Below are 21,022 nucleotides of genomic sequence, written 5' to 3'. Positions count from 1 at the left end.
GAGCCTGCTTCCACTGACGTGCTAAGCACTCCTGAAGCGGACGCATGTGTAGTCTCGCGTGCGGGACTATGAAGATGCAGGAGGCCATCATGCCTATCAACTGCATGCACACTCGTGCTGGAAGCAAGTGTTGTGGTTTGAACTGTTGTATCAGGGATTGCATGCTGTTGATCCTCACTGAATTTGGCTGTGCTTTGGCTGCCAGAGTATCTATTGTCGCGTCCAGGTACTGCCGTACGTGGGCGGGCTGAAGGTGGGACTTTGGATAATTCAGTGAGAATCCCAGATCGTGAAGAAAGTGAATGGTGTGGGACATGTGGGCGGCACACTGCTGGGCCGACTTCGCCTGGATAAGCCAGTCGTCCAGATAAGAGTAGACATGAACGTTCTGTCTCCGTAGGTGTGCAGCCACTGTCGCCAGGCACTTGGTAAACACCCTGGGCGCCGTCGTCACTCCGAAAGGGAGGACCTTGAACTAATAATGCTGATCCTGAATGGTGAACCGGAGGTATTTTCTGTGTGACAGGTGTAGCAGTATATGGAAATATACATCCTTCAGATCTAATGTTGCAAGGAAATCTCCCTGACTGAGTAACGGTAGAACCTGCTGTAATGTGAGCATGTGAAAGTGTTCTGATAGAATGTACTGGTTTAGGGGCCTGAGGTCCAGTATGGGTCTGAGGGACCCCTCCTTTTTTGGGATCAAGAAGTACAACGAGTACACACGTGTACCTTTTTCTTCCACAGGCACGAGCTCTATGGCTCCTTTTTGCAGCAGGACGACTACCTCCTGCTGCAATAATTGCAAATGCTCTGTGGACATAGGACGGTGTCTTGGGGGTATGTTGGGTGGAGTGAATGTTCACTCCAGACAATAACCGTACTGGATAAGCTGCCTCACCCACCTGTCTGTAGTATTGGATTTCCAGACCGGCAGGAACTGTTGCAGTCCCCCCCGACCGGTGTGGTATGGTCGGGGGGCAGTGACAAGACGTCACTGTTTGTTACTGGCGGAGGATCGGGAGCTGTTGTTTCCACAACCTCTGCCCTTGGTGCTGTTTCCACGATAGCAACCCCTACTCTGTTTGGTGTAGGTGGTCTGCGTGCCTCCTTTACTGTATTGTGTCTGCTGGGACAGCTGGCCTCTGGAAGTTCCTCTATTGTTGGCTGTAGAGCCCTTATAGACTTTGCAGTCTGTCTTTTTTGATTTTTTCCAATGTGGTGTCCACCTCTGGGCCAAATAAGGGATCAGGGTTAACAGGATGATTCAGTATGGTGGTTTGTATCTCGGGCTTGAAACCGGAGATTCTCAGCCAGGCATATCGCCGTAACATTACACTTTTATTAATTACCCTGGCCGCGGGGTCTGCTGCGTCCAGCGCACACTTGATAGATGAGTTTGATATAGGTTTCCCTTCTTGTATTAGCATCTCTGCTGCCTCCTTATACTCATCTGGCAAGTGTTGTAACAGGGTTTCAAGTGCATCTTAATGAGCCCTGTCATATCTGGCTAAGAGTGCCTGTGTGTTAGAGATGTGCCAGATATTGGCCGCTTGAGCTGCCACCCTTTTCCCTGATGCTTCTAGCACTTGAGATTCTTTGTCAGGGGGGGGAGCATCACCCGTTTGAGAGTTCGCCCTCTTCCGGGCATTGGAAACAACCAGAGAGTCCAAAGGCAACTGTCCCTTGATATACGTAGGGTCCCCAGGTGCTGGTTTGTATTTCTTTTCAATTCTGAGGTTTATCACTCTTGCCCTTGTGGTCGCCTTAAAAATGTCTCCAGCATGTTTTAGGACAACCTTTAGCATTGGTAGAGTCTTGACAGTTCTCTCTGAGGTTGAGAAGGTGTCAAACAAAAAATCCTCTTCAATAGGGTCAGCATGGAGCTGGACATCATGATTTTTTGCTGCCCTTTCAATAAGTGCATTAAACGCAGCAGTGTCTTCAGTAGGCGAGGTTTCAACAGCATAAACATGACTGTCTGGGGCAGTTTGTGGATCTCCTGGGTCAGCAGCGTCTGCCCAGGGTTCAGTGTGATCTTCAGGATCAGTGTCAACAGGATAGCTGTACTCCTCATTGTCACCATCCCCTGCCTCCACATCTGAGTATGTGGGTGAGATAGGGGCAGTGTCTTGTCCATGTGGTGTTATAGGTTCAAAGAGAAGAGGTGACTTAGCAGAATCCCTCTTTTTCTTTAATGGAATTTTATATGACTCCATAGGCTGTTCAGGGGCGATCTTTCGCTTGAAAATAGAAAGTCTACCCGTCTCGGCGTAAATGAATTGCCTTGACTGATCTTCAGGCGGAGGCTGTCGATGCCTAGTGGCCACCTCCATAGTTGTAGGCTTCGGCCCCGTGGACACCTTCTTGGTCGTTTCGAAGGCCGTCCTAGGAGCGAAGGCCTTAGTCGGCAGAGTGAACTGGATGGGTGCCGAGGATTTTGGAGGTTTACTGACCGGCTTCGGGGGTGGAGTAACCTTCGGTCCGACAGTAGTAGCCTTCTTTTAATGCGTTTTAGCGAGTCCAACACCTGCTTCGAGAAGGAGGCGGATGGCTGTGTTGACTCGACGGGTTCCTTCGAGCCACCCCTGGGTGTGGACTCTAGGTCTGAACTGCTTTTTGCCTTGTCGGGTTGACGCTTAGGATCGAGAACTCTCCGAGTTCCAAGTCCCTTGTCGACGGCCTTTGGCACCGACTTTTTCGGGTCGACGTCCTTGACCAGTTTCTTCGTCTCACCGGGTCGATAACACTTCTGTTTTGTCGGTGCCGATGGTTCAGAGGCCTTCGAACCGACTAAAGCAATACGCACTTTTGGTTTCAATTTAGCATCCAGTGCTTTCGGTTGTGTAGACATCGACGCTTTCGGTTGGTCAACCGATGGCTCGTTAGAAATGCCCGTAGCCGGGACTTGGGGCGAGGCTGTAGAACCAAGTGTACGATCTTGGGTAAGGCCATGTGGCGATCTCTCGACCTGAGCCTTATCGAGTGTTTTGGTTGCGGCCCCGTACCAACGGCTGGGCCTAGCTCCTCGCTCGAGCTATCTTCCACGGCCCCAAAGGCCTTATCGTGGTCTCCTACCTCGTCGACGTCTTTATTATCGACCATTTCCACATCCGCGTCGTAACTGGAGTCAATCTCCGATGCAGGATCAGACAGGTTCTCTTGAACTTCCTGCTCGACTCCCTCATCTTCCTTGGCATCGAAGATGTTCACCGGGTCAGGTGCCGTCTGCTGGGCCTCCTTTCGCGCTGCACGTCGAAGGCGAATCGTCTTCTTGGAGTGGAACTGAGAGCAAGCCATACAGCTGGCTTCATCGTGATCTGGAGACGGGCACTTGTTGCATACCGGGTGGACATCGATGTGAGGATACTTGGAGTTGCAAACGGGACACCTCTTGAACGGGCTCCGTTCCATGATGGATCGTCGATAAGGCCTCTGGCGTCGACCGGGCCTTCAGTGCCGAAAAGCCACGCGGCTCCTCTTGATGCCCGGCTTGGGGAACGAGCTGGAATAAGTACTGGGCACCGATCGCAAAGACAATTCCGACGATAACTAAAGGCCTTTTGGCCAAAGGGAAAGTTTTTATTGATTCCGAACTTGAGTTAACAAATAGACATCCGAACCCAATGGAGGAAAAAAACAATCTGAGGATGGAGTCGATGCCTATGCGCACTGTAGTCCAGGGGAGGAGCCACCTATCTCGTGATACTTCAAAGACTTTTCCGGGACAACAATGTGCAATCATCCAGACGCAACACTAGGCGGCGATCTATGCACAGATATGAATTCAGCAGCCCACATGCCTCGAACGCATTAGTTATAAATTTGCCTTCCTGTATGAGGTCGTTCGCTTAAGCTTTAAAAGGTTCTGGCAGGTGTTGCAGTAAACCTTCAAGTTGGTCGTAATGTGCTCTATCGTAGCGTGCTAACAGAGCTGGTGTTTGCAGTCCTCCAGGAATTTGCAGCCTGTGAGGCTACTCTTTTACCTGAGGCTTCTAAAATTTTAGACTCCTTGTCAGGAGGGTGAGCATTTCCTGTTTGTGAATTAGCTCTCTTTCGAGCGTTTGCTACTACTAGTGAGTGTAAAGGCAACTGGGATTTATTTTAAGTAGGGTCTGTAGGGGCAGACATACTTTTCTCAATTCTGGGATGGAGTACACGCGCTCTGGCTGAGTCTGAATGTGTCTGGCGCGTGTTTTAGTACCCTTGTTAACATAGGAAATGTTTACACTTTTTTTCAGAAGTAGGAAAAGTGTCAAATAGAAAATCTTCTATTGGGTCAGTGTGCATGCCTACATTGTGGCATTTTGCTGCCCTATCTAGAAGTTGGTAAAAAAAACAATGGTGTCGTCAGTAGGCGACTGATTTGTAGGGTATGGGGAGGTGTCAGGGATGGGTTGTGTTTCAAATGGATCATTCTGGTCATCCCACGTGCTATCCTGTGACTCCTGATCCTCTGGTTCTCCAAAATTATCCAGAGGATCTTCCCTCATGTTATCTCCCTCATTATAATCTGAATGTGTAGGAGACTAAGGCACTAAAGGCATGTTAGGAAAGAAAGTAGGAGGAGTAAAAGGCCTTGAGGGAGATGTCCCAAAGTCTTTTCTCTTTGGAGGAACAGGGGAGGGAGTGTCCGTGTCCAATGGTCTCTTTTTCTGATGGTAAACTGCAACGTGTCCTGTTTCAGGGTCTATGTAAAGTTTAGGTTGTTCCTCACTCACTGGATCAGGATAGAAGAGTTCTTCCTAGACTGTCCGTGGCTTTGGAGCCGATGTTTTTGGCTTAGTCACTGGTTTGTGAGTCTTTGGCTCGAGGGCCTTTGGTTGTGGAGCTTTTTTCGGCTCAACTGCTGCTTTCGGGTCGGTGACTTGTTTTGGTTCGACAACTTTGTTTCCGTCGACGTCCTTTGTTGGTTTTACCGTCTTTTTTGGTTCGGCGACCTTCTTTGGTTCAACGACCTGTTTTGGATCGACCGTAGTCTTCGGTTCGATTCGTTTGGGTGTGTTTTTTATGGTCGACTACCTTTTTCGGCTCGATGTTCTTGGTCGAGTCGACGGCTTTTTTCAGGTCGACAGGCTTTTTAGTGTGATCTTGTTTTTGGGTACCGACACTCGTTTTAGGCTCGACGGCCGTCTTCGGGTTGAGTGTTCTTTTTGGATCAGCGACCCTCTTTGGTTCGAGGCTCTTATTTCGCCCGAGAGGTTTCAGCTCGATAACCTTTTTGGGTTGGACAGCCTTCTTTGGTTCGATACCTTTCTTCGGTTCGACAACCTTTGGATCGACAACATTCTTCGGTTCGACAACCTTTTTGGGAAGAGTCTTGCTCGTTCCTGGGCTATCAGAAGGCGTGTGTTTGGGCTTCAGAGCCGAGCAGGAAGGCGGGGTGTTCGAAGGAATTTGTTGATCTTGGCTAAGGCCTTTAGGCGATGCTTCGACCGGAGCCTTCTCTTTCGGTATAAGCGGGGTTGGGGGCTGGGTACTCATGTTTTGCCCCATCGTGATCTGGTAATCGGAGTCTGACTGGTCTTTAACGGTGACGATTTCTAGATCCGAGTCAGCCGCTCCCGGGAGGTCGTGTTAGTCATTGAAGATGTCCTCCGGTTAAAGTGCTTGTCGCTGCATCTCTTGCCTAGCGGCCCGTCGATTCCGGATGGTCTTTTTCAAACTGAATTGGGCACACGCGAGGCAATTTTGTTCGTTGTGCTCTGGAGATAAGCACTTGTTGCATACTGTATGTTTTGTCAGTATGTGGGAATTTGGAGTGGCTTTGTGGGCACCTTTTGAACAGGCTCCTTTCCATTGACAGAAGTTCCACGTGGCGTCGAAAAGGCCCAACAGCCGGCGTCGACGACCGGATCGAGATGGAAAGTTTGATCGAGTCAAGAAGTACCGAACGAGAACAATACCGTCAAGGTAGAAAGCCTTTTGGCCTTAGAAAGTAGTTTAGTTGCGGTTCCGAAGTTGGAGTAGAGGAATAACATCCGAACCCAATGGCGGAAAAAAACAATCTAAGGATGGAGAGGATGCCCATGCGCACTGTAGTCCAGGGGAGGAGTCACCTATCTCGTGATACTCCAAGACTCTTCCAAGAAAACAGTGCAATCATCCGGACCCAACACTAGGCGGCGATCTATGCTAAGATATGAATTCTTTTTTTTTTTTTTAACAACAACAAGAGGTGGTGATGGACAGAGTTTCTGAATTAAGCAGAATACTCTCACCCAGTCAAGAGATCAGGTCTAGATCCAACACCGTTTTTTAGCTCACTGCACCATCCCAGTTCAGAACCTGGCTATATGCAAATTAGTCTGTTCCTGTCCCAGTGCATGATGGGAACAGGGCAAACCAAACTACCAAGCCAATTCTTACACTGGGAAGGAAACAAGCTTCCGGGGACCGGTTTCTGGCATTTCAGCCGTCGTCGGCCCGGCTTGCTTGAATCCTGACGGTGCAATGAGCAAGGGACTCACATCTGAGTATACCCTTCCACGCTTAGGGTGGACAAAATATTTAACAAGGGTTGGTGATTGACAGAGTTTCTGAATTAAGCAGAATACTCTCACCCAGTCAAGAGATCAGGGCTAGATCTAACACCGTTTTTTAGCTCACTGCACCATCCCAGTTCAGAACCTGGCTATATGCAAATTAGTCTGTACCTGTCCCAGTGCATGATGGGAACAGGGCAAACCAAACTACCAAGCCAATTCTTATACTGGGAAGGAAACAAGCTTTCGGGGACCGGTTTCTTGCATTTCAGCCGTCGTCGGCCCGGCTTGCTTGAATCCTGATGGTGCAATGAGCAAGGGACTCACATCTGAGTATACCCTTCCACGCTTAGGGTGGACAAAATATTTAACAAGGGGTGGTGATGGACAGTTTCTGATTCTTAATGCAGACACTCTGTTCATCACCACCCCCTTTTTTTAATCGCTTTTGGCCACTATAGGTGTGGCAGGGTATACTCAGACATGAGTCCCTTGCTCACTGCACCATCAGGATTCAAGCAACCCGGGCCGCGACGGCTGAAATGCCAGAAACCGGTCCCCGGAAGCTTGTCTCCTTTCTGGTGAAGAATTGGCTTGGTAGTTTGGTCTGCCCTGTTCCCATGATGCACTGGGCCAGGGACAGACTAATTTGCATATAGCCAGGTTCTGAGCTGGGATGGTGCAGTGAGCTAAATAACGGTGATGGATCAAGCCCTGATCTTTGGACTGGGTAAGAGTGGTCTGCTTAATTCAGACACTCTGTTCATCACCACCCCCTTTTTTTGAATCAAGATATGAATACAGCAGCCCACATGCCTCGAACACATTTTTAGAGAATTTCTTAAATTTTAACATTGAAGCTGTAACAAAAACATGTTTCACAATGATTAAGTCATGGTGTACCGAAGTTTATAAATATTCACCTGCATAAAATACCCAGTAACCAATGCTTTTCTTATATTTATGTAGTAATCTCTGCTAGTAAAGTCCGTACTTCTACGTGGTAGGTTAAACCGATCCATGATTCGTGACAGCTGCTGGCGTACATTGTCTGCAGACATCAGTGATCTGTAGTTTACGAAGTTATCGTAACACCACTGAACTGCCTCATGATCTGGAAGCAAAAATGAACACAAAACATTAAAAACTCAGTGACAGCAGAAAACGCCAAGAGTATGAATAAATCACAATTTCTCTACTTAAATGTAGTTTAAGAGCGAGGGAATTCAGAAAATAATATAAACATTTAAGTGTTTGAAAAAAAACTATTTTCTGTATGGTACTCATTTCAGCACAAGCTCACTAAGTTTCTGAATATATAAAACAAGGAAAACAAGGAATCTGGAAAAGAGATGGATCCCACAACCTTTTAACATTTGACAGCCTGAAAATCCCGGATGGCTGGTGTCAATTGAGCACAAAACCAGTTTCACTGTAGGAAATTGGGTGTAGTTGTATTCACATACTGAATGTTAAATAGACACCAATCTTCGCCAAAGATTACGGGATCGGTAATTTCTACTCACGTTCTCTACCCATGTGCAGGCTAGTATTCAGAGGGTCTCACTGCCCCATATCAAATTCCCTCTCAAGTAATTGGATGAGACTTGCAAGTTCGTGTTCAAGAGTCTTCTGAGAAACCTGAAGCTGTGGTGCGTCTGCGTGGTTTTCCCTCATTGAGTTTGCAAGGTAAATAAATTATTTTTTTGTGCTGCTGGTCATAAACGAAGTGGTGTATTTATGTCCTGCCAAATTTTGGGGCTACCAGTTCAACAAGGGAATGGGAATGACCGTCCGGACAAGGTATACAAATTAGTTCAATGATAATCATTCCCACACACCTTTGCAGACTAAATCCACCATTAAACAAAGGTCTTTGCAGGCATTCTCTTCCTACAAACCTAATTTACCCGTTTATTTAATCTATGTTTTGTAGTTAAGAATTCTTCAACTGAAAAGTTTATAAAAGATGAACTTCACAAGATGATTCGCTCAAAAAAACTTTCACAATTTCACAGCCCCAACTAGTTGAAAGGACAGTACCAATAGTGGCGCTAATTTTAGGCATTTTAATACTGTAATCTTTCCTTGTGTTTAACTCCTTTGATGCTCATGATGAGCTGAACTCGTCATGATCCACGGTTCTCGTGTGCTTATGACGAGCTGAGCTCGTCATGACCGTTCAAACGCTCCCACGCTGGGCTAATTCCCCTGCTGTGCGAGCGTTCTAAAGGAACGGGTGTGGTCATGACAAGCTCAGCTCGTCATGAGCACACGAGCACTGCGCTGCATGATGAGCTGAGCTCGTCATGAGCACTGGGGCGCTGTGCGCGCCCCCCTGCCCTCCAGCACAGCGGGGGAATGTGCCCAGCAGGGAAGCTGTTAATTTTCTGTCATCTTCATCAGAGATAAACAATATGCAGACAGTTTGAGAGCTTTACTCGTACATATCCTAGTTTTATACGAATGTTATCACGGGTCTCACATTTCAGCATCTACAGAAGCATCAGTGCAAGTGGTGCTACAAAGGTTAAACAATTCATCTGCAGTCTAATGCAGCTTCAATAAAGCTGAACATTCCCCAATGAGATACAAAACAGTACATTAACGTGTATTTAAGGTTTTTATGCAGCGCTGCAAACTGTCCAATAGTGGCCTAAGAGCGCCTTGAGTTTGAGAGCCGAGAAGTATGGCAGATAGCCCTGTAGGGAATATAAAACCTAGACGTCAGTGGTAGGTGGAAAATATAGCAGAGATACTTGCTAGAGTAATAATCTGACGTTGGAAAAACCTTCAAGGAAACAATTCAGTTGTGTTGCGAGATGTGCCATTCTTTGGCATCTGACCTACACAGCTATCTACTTTGGGTAGCAGAGAGCTCACTACCCAATTGGATGACTTAGTTTGTTTTCCATTTTTTCCATAAAGCGAACCAGCACTTCCAAACTTTTACCACATGGGAAATAAAATTCTCAGCTGTTGCTGTAAAAACTTAATGAAGGTCATGTTATATCCTCTGATGGAGAACATTTGGGAAACGGATTAAGTGGAGAATTCACTGGTCCCTATCTGGGAGTTTCAAGGATCAACGTCCTGTACGATTGTCAAATTTTGCAAACTGCATGCTGCAGAAATAGCAGTAAAAGATGGAAACTATGCAAACATTTTGAATCAATCAAATAATAATTTCCAATTGGGTGTCTGCACAAATACCAGGCATATGCAATGCGGTCTTGTCACAAAGTGATCCATTTGTGGAGAATCCTCTGTCAGAGAAAAGACTGTTCACCATTTGTTGATTTAACCCCCATTTGTGAATATTGAAAATTATGTTTTAAGTAGTCTTCTAGTAAAAGCTTATTTCTCCTGTGTGCATGTTCACCTGCCAGGATTATTCTGCGTGCACACAGCCCAATTCTAAATGTTCTGTTCATCACCTGACTGTAGCGATAGTATACACTTTTTCATTGCGGGATATCATTTTCTGCTAATGAGAAATACATTGAACAGATAGTTTTCCACTTAATGCAGAGACTTTCACCAGCAATGGGTATCACACCTAGAAAATCTTTACATTGATGGCCACAATGCCACCCACTTGCAACAACTGAATAACATCTCGCAAAGCGGATATATTTAATCCAATCATAATGCTTGCTGAAAGAAAGTAAATGTAGTATTGGACATCATGTTGCATCTTTATTTGGTAAAAAGGAAATTGAGATGAACTTTCGTCCTATCTAAAAACGCACTATTTTTTAATGTTTCATTGCAAACCGCTTTCATTTCTTACAGTAAACATGGATGATATTCTCAATTATATACTTTAGCCATGTGTTTAACTCTTCCACCAAATGTAAACATGTTCAACATTCAAATCTTAATCGTGTCCTGATCAGGGTGTTGTAGTCTGGGAAAGGGACATGTGTATTGTTTGGATTAAAAAGAGATACGTTTCCTTCAAGACTAAGTGCGGGGGTTAGCACTAGGGGTGGAATACTTTCAAATGTTACATACTGTTGCCCTATAAATGCAAGAAGAGCATTTGAGAAAGTCTAACCATCTTCATCTGAAGTACGTTTCACCCCCTGATACCCAGAGCATTGGTACTGTGGGTCCCTACGACCTGCAGCAGATCTTGTGTCACTTTAAGGGACCCAGCACTAAACTCTGGTTGACTGCCACCATGTGCCATATTCCCCAACACTGCATGTAACATATGAAAGTCCTCCCTACAGCAGACTTTACAGCTCTAAGGCTGGGTGCATTATATTACATGTGAGGACATATATACATAAGCAGATATGCCCCTGTGCTGGCCAGTTCAATTACTGGCAGTACAGGTGAACAGAGAAGCTATCTTAAGGTATTTACTAGGCACCGGTCAAAACGACTTTCCCAACCACAATGGCTTCACTGAAACCTATGGTATTTGGTATCAAACATATAGTATTGATAAACCCACACTGATTCCAGTGATGTATTAACAAATACATGCACCCAGAGGGTACCTTAAGAGGTACTCCCTGAAAACCTACTAACCTCTAGTGTATTGGCTGACTGGTGTAGACCAGGCTGCCACAACAGACAGAATTGTGACCCCCCCTCCCTGCCCCGGTTAGAGCCCTTGCTCTGAGCACAAAAAGAATGCCTGCTCTAGCAGGAGGTGTTACCACCTTCTCAAAGCAAGATCACTAGTTATCAGCATATCAAAGCAGGTGGGCTTAAAAAATCTCCCCACGCCTTTGATATGGGATCCCTGGCTTCCATCAGACAGGGGAAATGCCACCACCTGCCCAGTGCCCATTTGGCACCAGGACAGGTGGGAAAATTAGCTAGTCAGTAGGGGCAGGAGAGTGGAATTTCTAAAGCCTTTCACCCAAAATATTTTATTTTGGGTCAAAGACAAGTCTAGAGTTTATTTTGTCCTGAGGACAAGTGGGCCCAACCCCGTTCAGCACAAACCCATGGCTGCCAATTTTTAGTACCACATTATGAAGCAGGGAAGGGAATTGTCAGCTGTTGAGGTAATATTTGTGTCCATATATTAATGCTGCTCGAACTTGTATTTATGCTTCATAAATGCAAAGTCTTTATTAGGGTGAACGTAAATAAAAATTGTAGGCTGAGAGCGCACTACCGATAGTTCCAGGGAAAACAAATGTGTATACACATTTGCAAAGTTTAATATGAGGCTATGTATAAAACTCCCAGAATGCTTTATGATTAGATGTACATATTTGCAGAAGCTTGAAAGTAAGACTGATAATTCTTTGCTTTCAAAATAAAATGTCCACAAAAAAAGCAACTAGGAAAAAAAACGATTTGATAAACTACACGGAAATTTCTTTGAAGAATCATTTAGTAAAATATGCAGGATAGCATGCCCATCAGACGTGAGTCCCATGCTCTCACCACCACTGGAGTCAAGCTATACTGGCTGAAGATGGCTGATAGCCAGTAACCGGTCCAAAGATGCTTGATTCCGGTCCAGGAAAGACATGGCTTGGCAGTTCGGGATGGACTGTTCCCATGAGGCACAGGGTCAAGGCTGATTTGCATATGGCCATGTCTGAACTGGGGTGGTTTGGAGTACAAAAAAACGATCGATTTAGGCCCAGATCTCTGTACTGGGGTGAATGTATGACATTGTTCTGCATTCTGTCCATCAATTGTTGTTTTTGCATAAACACGTAGAGATGTGTTGAGGTCTGCGTGCAAAGAGAAGGCTTAAGATGGTTTAATCATTGACCAGGTCTTGTAAAATACTTTCGCCTTTTCTTCTCATTATGGATGAAAAGAATAAACTTAAGAGAACTGGGCTCTGCTGGGCTGAGAAGCCCCGGACGGACGAGAATTTCTTGCTGACACGGCTGCTGTAAAGAGTCCTACGTACCGCCACCCACCCTCGCCGAGTGCGAAATTGGCCGTGCCCTGGTATGCACTGCCGGGCACAGCATCCTGCCCTGCTGGTGCGGCGTCCAAGAAGAAAGAGTGCAGGCCAGGACTGAGGGGATTCGCACTGCGGAGGAAAAGGAGCAGAGGAAGCTGAGAGCTAAGGGGGCTGAGACTGCTCCTTGCGAGCTGGCCAGAGAGCAGGCGGCTGTGTGCCACCGGCCGAAGGGGGAGAGAGCGGTATTCCCACGAGAGAGCCGGCATGGGAGTTGCCGCCGGGAGGCTTTGTGTGCTGTCCTTAAGCAGGTAATCGCTGCAGGGTGTCTACCGGCAGCGGGAACTTACCGTCCCTCTACAGGCAGGAGGCGGGGACTGTTCGTAGCTGGAGGTTGTGCTACCCTAACCTATCGCACCTGCAGAGCACGGCCCGAAAAGAACCGCAAGAGCCTCTGCAGGAGACGGGCTGCCGACATTGCGGCGCACAAACATCCTGTGTACCTCACGCAGCACGAGGGAAGTGCTGGTGAGCCAGCGGGCCGTGTGTACCTGCCAAAAGATACGGACTGCACACACAAAGCCTCTGCACCAGCCCGGGAAGCAGGACCGCCTTTAAATAAGGAGTTGTATGTGTCTGTCAGGGCAGCTTGTGCACTGCGTGGAGGGATGATCTTAGAGCTTTAGTAGCTCCGGACCGAAATGGGCTTATGTTAGCAAAACAGATTAGCAGGAAGCCTGCAGTTTGTGTTCACGGTCGTCGGAGGGATGAACCGCAGGGGAGCCCGAGCCTGTGCACGGACTTGCTGATCATCAACCATGAGGCACCAGGAGATGAGAAAGAAATGCAGCTCTACCCCCAAGTGGTGCGTGCAAATTCTGAAAATAATTTTAAGAATGCAGCAGGCACTATGCGGTTCACTCCCGAGCTCGCTAGGCCAGGGGAGAGAGAAGGCCTTTGGCCAATTGCATGCTGTCTTTCTTAGAAAGACTCGCGCAAAGGCCAATAGCGTAAGAGAAAGAAAAAAAAGCACAAGCATGTGGTCAGAGTTGGAAGGCCTTACTAGAAGCCTGAAAACCTAACCAAAAAAAGGATTTGGATTATCATATGTGCTTCTGTAAACCAATTGTGGTTTGCCTGGACTATACACAGTGCACCTCATTTTAGATTTCTATATAAAGAGCCAGCTTCCTACACGATGGATATGACACGTTTTTAGGTAGATTTAAAAAGCAGCGATATCTTTGATCTCGGGTTAAGAGAATGTGTGTTTTTCTTTTTAAATCTATACTACTAGTAACCAGGTAATGAACCACCTACTGCCCCCTCCCCACACTTTATGCCTGCCTTTTGATGCAAATTTGACTGTAGAATATTGGATCCCTGCTGTCCAGGTTCCCAGTACCAGTGTTCATTCCCTAAAAACACGTCCACAATTGGTACTTCTGCCCCCTTTAAGTTACTAGTAAATGGTGCCAGAGTAACTAGGGCCTGGAGGCTGAAAAGGGTCCCCTGGGATCCCCATACTGGGATGCCACTGCCCCTACAGCTGGCCTGCCCCAGTAAAGTGAAAAAAATGACTACATCGACTTGGCACATTACCTGTGGAATAGCACTGCCTTGGATATTGTATTGGAATTGCATTTATATAGTGCTTACCACCCCAGACGAGGAGTCAAATCGCTTTTTCAGCAAGTAGCACGCTACGGAACCAATAAAGGATTAGTGTTAAATAAGTTTAGTGCAGTGGTCTAAACTGTGTGCCGTGGCTCCCAGGGGTGCTTCAAACCTAGCCAGGGGAGAAAGCACACAAGCAGTTTAATGGATTTAATGTTGAAGGGGTTGTTGGCTTCAGTTAAAATAATTAGACTTAAAAGCATGATTGTAAGAAAGTGGCTCTACATATACTGGACCAAAGTAAGGTGCAGTGTGTATAGAGACCACAGTCCCCGGAGGTTTGGCAGAGGCTAAAGTTAGATATAACCTTACTCTCTAAAGTGGTAGCTTGGACGAGCAGTAAGGCAGTATCAGAGGACAATGTAAAGCATTTGTTGTACACACTCAGTCAGCAAATGGTTGCACACACTCCAGAACTGTACTGTAGGCCAATTGTTTTGTATCAAAATATATCGTTTTCAGGTCTCGCCTGTCGATGCGCATGCGCATCGAGCAAGCGAGACTTTGGGGGCTTATCCACTCTTTGTCCAACTTGCAAGGAATCGTGGTGATTCCTTGCAGTGCCCGTGACTTTTAAGCTCAATGCGCATGCGCATTGAGCTTAAAAGCGCGTGCACATGCCCCCAGCCGCCTGCCTTGCCTACTCTCCCGCCCCCTCACTTCTTGATTGCACGGCCACTAGGCCGTGCCTCCCCTACTCTCCTCCTCCTACTCTCCTCGCCGTCTGTTCCCGCACTCCTCCCACACCCCCGCTCCGCCCCCTCCCCTGCCTGCCATGTCTACCAATGGGTTCCATTGAGAGAAAGCCTCCGTCCATTGACCCTGGAAAGCTTCCATGATGGGACCGTTGTAATCTTTTCTTGTATGAGACCCTTGAACGACTTGCATCAGAGGACTTAGTATTCTAGTTTGGATCATCTAATACTTTGTACCACGGAACAATGGAATATCGGAGTCTGTTTCTATGCGCCTCGAACTCGTTTTGGGTTTAAAATGTTTTAGCCCTTTACAGAAAACAGTGGCTGCTTCCCTGCAAGGAGTTGAAAAGCATCTCACTGGCTCCATAGGATAATGTCCTGTATAGACCGCTGAACTCTCTCCAGCAGGAACCGTGGAACACTTTGGCAAGGTGACATTTCGTGCACTTTTAGCATTAGTGGCAGTTGAATACTTAGCAGAGTAACAATGGCCGATTCATTGCTGGGCTCCGGCCGTGAGCAAAGCATGGGCTCTAACCATGTTAAACGCCTTCCTGGGAAGAGATGATGCTAAAGGCCGCTTATAGCCGGATGTCCTCGCTCCCACCCCCTCCTCCAATAATGTATGTTTGAAGGCTATTGATTCATCCACGCATTCCTAGGGCGACGCATCGGCCTTTTCATGTTCACCGTGGAATGCTAGCGCCACCCACTGGGATGCTCTGGGCATCAACAATTTGTTTGACAGCATGTGACACTCTCCCGGAAGTGCTGCAGGCTGTGCTGAAAATAGTTAGCAAATTAGCAAGGATATAAGGTGCCAGTGGGTCATCCGGCCACTTTGTCTATCAGGAGTCAGCGGGCGGAGCTGAGGCCGAGAGCACAGACCGGACATCCCGAGCCAGCAGCCTCGGTCTGACATGGAGCACTGGGTGAGTACTCGCTGCACGCTCCCTTCAAAGTGCAGCTTCTGTGCCTCTTAAAAGCGTTAAAGTGCTTGTTATCATACCGTTTGGCTAAATTACTATGCCAGTGCAGGTGAACTGTACAACCAAGTAATTCGCGTGTACAATTCATAAAGTGTGGTCTAGAAATATAGGTGCAGGAAATCCACGGCTAAATATGGCAATCTAGACAGCGCCGTGAAACGCCTCCTCCAGACAATGATCGCCAAGAACGAACCAGCTGACTTGAGAGTGGCGTGGTGTAAAGGTGAACTTTACTACATGATTTCAGAAGCTTGGATCGTTACATCTGCCTCATCTGCATATAAAGCGAGCCACCCATAGAAGACACTGCACTGGTGAGAGGGTGCTCCTGGGAGGACGAGTGCTGCCCTGCCAAAGAAAAGTGCCAGCACTGCCCTTTCCTAGTGTGGCCGCTCTGCTGAGGTGTGACTCACTGTTTCCTTGAAAGTACAGCAGCACCGCTGAAAGGTGTCAGTACTGTTCCATTTAAGTATGGCAGTGCTTCCCATTCACATTATGTTCAACTGCAGAACTGCAGAACTGCAGAAAAGTGTCAGTCCTGCTTAACTTCGGATCCTCATTTTGAGTGCTGTCGACAAATATCCGTAGTTTGTATGTGGGGTGAAAAGCGCTGGTAATTTTTTTGTCTTGGGCCGCTCCTGGCCCTCTCTGCGCAACAGTCTTCCGTCACACTGCTGCCTTTCTTGTGTGTTCACAGTTCGTGATGTCCTAGGAACGCACTCACCTTTGCCAAGTGCGCACCCTATTGCACCTGTGTCTTTGTAATGTCTCGCCCGAGGCCTGGAAACAGCCAAGCCAAGCCAAGCCTCTGTTCTACGAAAGCGGATTGTGCCACGTCATGATCACCCTCACCCTCACCCTCAACCCCTCACCCTCACCCACCCTCAACCTCAACCCCTCACTCACCCTCACTCATCCTCACTCACCCTCAACCCCTCACCCTCACTCACCCTCAACCTAACTCACCCTCACCCTACCTCAACACCTCACTCACCCTCACTCAACCTCAACCCCTCACTCACCCTCACTCTCACTCATCCTCACTCACCCTCACTCTCACTCATCCTCACTCACCCTCAACACCACACCCTCACTCACCCTCAACGCCTCACTCACCCTCAACACCTCACAATGACTCACTCACACACCTTCTGCGTAACACCTCTCACACCCTCACTCACCCTCACACACACTCACGCAACGTCACACACCCGAAGCCTCACACCCCCTCACTCACACTCACCCTCACACCCCCTAACGCTCACCCCCTCACCCTCACCCCCTCACCCTCACCCCCTCACCCTCACCCCCTCACCCTCACCCCCTCACCCTCACCCCCTCACCCTCACCCCCTCACCCTCACCCCCTCACCCTCACCCCCTCACCCTCACCCCCTCACCCTCACCCCCTCACTCTCACCCCCTCACCCTCACCCCCTCACTCTCACCCCCTCACTCTCACCCCCTCACTCTCACCCCCTCACTCTCACCCCCTCACTCTCACCCCCTCACTCTCACCCCCTCACTCTCACCCCCTCAATCTCACCCCCTCACTCTCACCCCCTCACTCTCACCCCCTCACTCTCACCCCCTCACCCTCACCCCCTCACTCCCTCACCCCCTCACCCCCTCACCCACCCTCAACCCCTCACCCTCTCAACCATTCACCCTCTCAACCCTTCACCCTCAACCTCTCACTCACCCTCACTCACCCTCAACACCTCAGTCTCACACTCACTCACCCTCAACTCCTCACCCTCACTCACCCTCACCCTCACTCACCCTCACCCACACTCACCCTCACCCACACTCACCCTCACCCACACTCACCCTCACCCACACTCACCCTCACCCACACTCACCCTCACCCACACTCACCCTCACCCACACTCACCCTCACCCACACTCACCCTCACCCACACTCACCCTCACCCACACTCACCCTCACCCACACTCACCCTCACCCACACTCACCCTCACCCACACTCACCCTCACCCACACTCACCCTCAACCACACTCACCCTCAACCACACTCACCCTCAACCACACTCACCCTCAACCACACTCACCCTCAACCACACTCACCCTCAACCACACTCACCCTCAACACCACTCACCCTCAACCCCTCACCCTCAACCCCTCACCCTCAACTACTCCCTCTCACCCTCACTCACCCTCAACCCCTCACCCTAACTCACCCTCACCCTCACTCACCCTCAACACCTCACCCTCAACACCTCACCCTCAACACCTCACCCTCAACCCCTCACTCACCCTCACTCTCACTCACCCTCAACCCCTCATCCTCACTCACCCTCACCCTCAACCCCTCACCCTCACACAGTGCAATAGGTCTCAGACCATTTCAGTTAGAGCTTTTAGAAATGTTTATGGCTTTTTTTATTTGTAATTCTTTAGCATTGGCTACAGAAAGCAAAAATGCTAAACATTTACAAAAAAAACCCATAAACAATTCTAAAAGCACTAACTCTAATGGTGCGAGACCTATTGCATTTCCAATGCTTGTTTTATTTTAGAACAAAGGTATCAAAATATACTCTCTCAGAATGAGTTACTTTAGTTAAATACTTTTCAAATAGGCAATAGACTTTTTGATTACAATAGTTACAGTTGTTGCAATAGTCAACACAATGCAACATTGAGCTCAATCGGGATATCTAGATAAATTAAATTAATTCTATAACAGGACTGGAGGCGAGGATTATGCCTTCTTTCTCCACTTTATTCACAGCAGCGAAGATAACAAAGACTACATTTCCCATGATTCCACAGGGGCATGTAGTCTACAAGAAAAACCAGAAACACCTGGCAACAACCAATAGAATCTCTAGACCCAATGTCCAATCAGGGCCTTGGCAGCCCTCACATAGTCTCTCCACAGTGCCTTCTTTCTCCTCTATCTTCGCTGCTGCGCAGCAAGATCAGTACCCTTCAAGCTTTTCCTTGTGTTTTAGCCGTTTTAGTGTTTACGATGTTTTCTTTGCTAAAGCGCTGCTTTGTTCGACTTAGTGCTTCGCATTGTGATAATTGATGTGGCTTCATGCTGTGGCATTGTGTATTTTTGCTTCGCGGTGAGTTCCGCACTTTTTGGCAGAATCCTACTTTCCGTTTCAGTGCGGGCATTCTTGGTTATCGTGTTGTGTTTTGGTTCCCTCTCCCGCAGCGGAGAAGCCGCGGGGAGGGGTGTTGCTGCGGCTACGGGTTTCCCCGTACCTACGCGGCAGAGACTGGCTATTGCTCTCGGGTCCTCCCGCCTTTAGAGGGTGCATGTGTGGAGGCCGGCGCACCTCGGCGTTTGATCTCTCTTCTGGGAGGTTCAAACGTCGCGCGCAAGTCAGTGAGAAGCCCCGGCTGAGGACGAACGCCCGTGTGGTTGTATTGGCGGTATTGAAGAGTTTACCGCGATTCTTTTGCCACACACGCTGGCCCTGGTTTCTTCTCTTGAGGCTATCTGGGCAGGGCCTGTATTTGCAGCTGTTCATGTTCACGCATGTTGGTCTGTATTGTGAGGGGGCACAAGTGCTCAAAGGGACATTTCCCAGCCGGTAGCCCTGTACAAAGAGGGTTGATTAAGTTAGATGCCAGTTTGGCCCTAGGCTTGGGCCCATTGATTGGCGGATCTCGGCCCTCCTAAAGTGTTCGGCTGACACCCAGCCCGATAAGCCTCTCTGTTGCTAGGCCAGGGGTACCCCTCTGTTGTATACTGCGCAGCTCTTCGCTGTCCCATCATGGAGTACTATGAGGACTATCAGGAGGAGGAGGATCCCCTCGCTGACATGCCCTGGGGGGATGCCTTTTAGGAGGCAGTGGACACCCATCTATAAGGCGGTTGACCAGGCCATATCCCCTTTAGAGGATAGACTATCGCAACAAAAATTACCCGGCTTTTGCCAAGCTTTCCCAGCATATTGCTCCTATTACCTCCCAGGCTGCTGCTCCTGTCCCCCACGACCCACTGGGCTTCCCTCCGCCTAAGCGTTCCCGCGAGGCGGGCGTGGATGGGGATGCTTTTGATCGCCTTAGGCAGGCCTTTATGGCCAGTAGGCCAGCTGCCATTCCTCCCCGCCCCAGGGCCAGGTCCGTCTTCCTCTCCCGGTCAGGTTCCGACGCCCCTAGCCCCTAAAGCCCTTCCAGGGTCCTCCCAAGAGCCCCCTATCACGGCAGATATGTTGGATCCCAATGATATAGTCCACCCGCGGTCCTCGGAGTGGTCCCCCTCCGATAAGGTGGCGGCTTACGTGGCCGCCCATATCTGCCACCCTCTTGAGAAAGAAGCTCGTAACTGTCTGCAGGCGGTATGCCCTCGCCCTTCTCTTGACGGGAAGGATGTACTTACGCCAGAGATTGACCACAGGATGGGCACCTTTCTTCAGAAGTCTATTAGAGATCCTAAAAAAGGCATCGACAGATCCTGGAGGGCCTGCCAGGATAAGCTCCTGGACGCCTTAGGTCTCATTACCAAGATCCTGGACATGGCCGAGGAGGCTAAGGAGTCCAACTCTCATCTCCCCAGAAACCCTTTCAGGCTGGGCACAAAGAGTAGTTATTTTTATTGGCAATGCCAATTGTGCCCTGTCCACTGAGCGCCGCCAGTCGCTCCTTATCAAAATCGACCCGAAGCTGCGAGACCTGGCGGATTCTGAAGCGGGCGCGGTCGCCCACGGGGGCCTGTTTGGCGAACCCTACGTGAAGGAGCTTGGTAAATTTGTAAATACCTTCACATCCCTTGATCGTGCTCAATCGACGATTAAGAAGGTGTTTCCCAGTGTTTCTCACGGGGCCGGCCGAGGAAGGTTGGTTGCCAACAGCAACATCAGACGAACCAGAAGGGCTCCGGAAACTACCAGGATCAATCAAGATTCGGGAATTTTTACCCCACACGAGGAAAAAGGGGTAAAGGCAGAGGATACCGTGGAGGAGCTGCAACCTCTAGTCCAGGTGAGATTTCTCCCTTCTTCGCCACAAGACATAGGGGGAAGGTTGGCGCGCTGTTTTCAAGTGTGGCTTACAATCACGAGCGATGTATGGGTCCTACAGACTGTGAGGGGTTTTCACTTAGAGTTCGAGGGGACTCCAGTGCAAGCCGCCTTGCCGCGGCCTATCCAGTTCTCCGCTCAGGACAGCCTTTTGGTGGAAGAGGAGGTCTCCTCCCTCCGCAAGGGCGCCATTACCTGCGCTTCTCGGCATCCCCGGGGGTTTGTGAGCAACATTTTCCTGGCCGACAAGACCGATGGGGGTAAGAGGCCGGTAATCAACCTTTC

General features: G+C 48.7%; 1 protein-coding gene across 1 annotated transcript in view; it reads right to left on the bottom strand.

The window, feature by feature from the left end:
• Positions 1-21,022, bottom strand: part of DHX15 (DEAH-box helicase 15) — a 257,979-nt gene that overhangs the window by 43,470 nt on the left and 193,487 nt on the right. The window contains exon 12 of the mRNA XM_086964023.1: positions 7,409-7,599. Coding sequence (XP_086820149.1) covers positions 7,409-7,599 — 191 coding nt within the window. The remainder of the gene's footprint in view (positions 1-7,408; positions 7,600-21,022) is intronic.

Source organism: Lissotriton vulgaris, chromosome 3_2 (assembly GCF_964263255.1).
Source record: "Lissotriton vulgaris chromosome 3_2, aLisVul1.2, whole genome shotgun sequence".
NCBI classification, from domain to species: Eukaryota; Metazoa; Chordata; class Amphibia; order Caudata; family Salamandridae; genus Lissotriton; species Lissotriton vulgaris.
The sequence above is the reverse complement of the archived record's forward strand: the minus strand, read 5'-3'. Positions and strand labels throughout refer to the sequence as shown.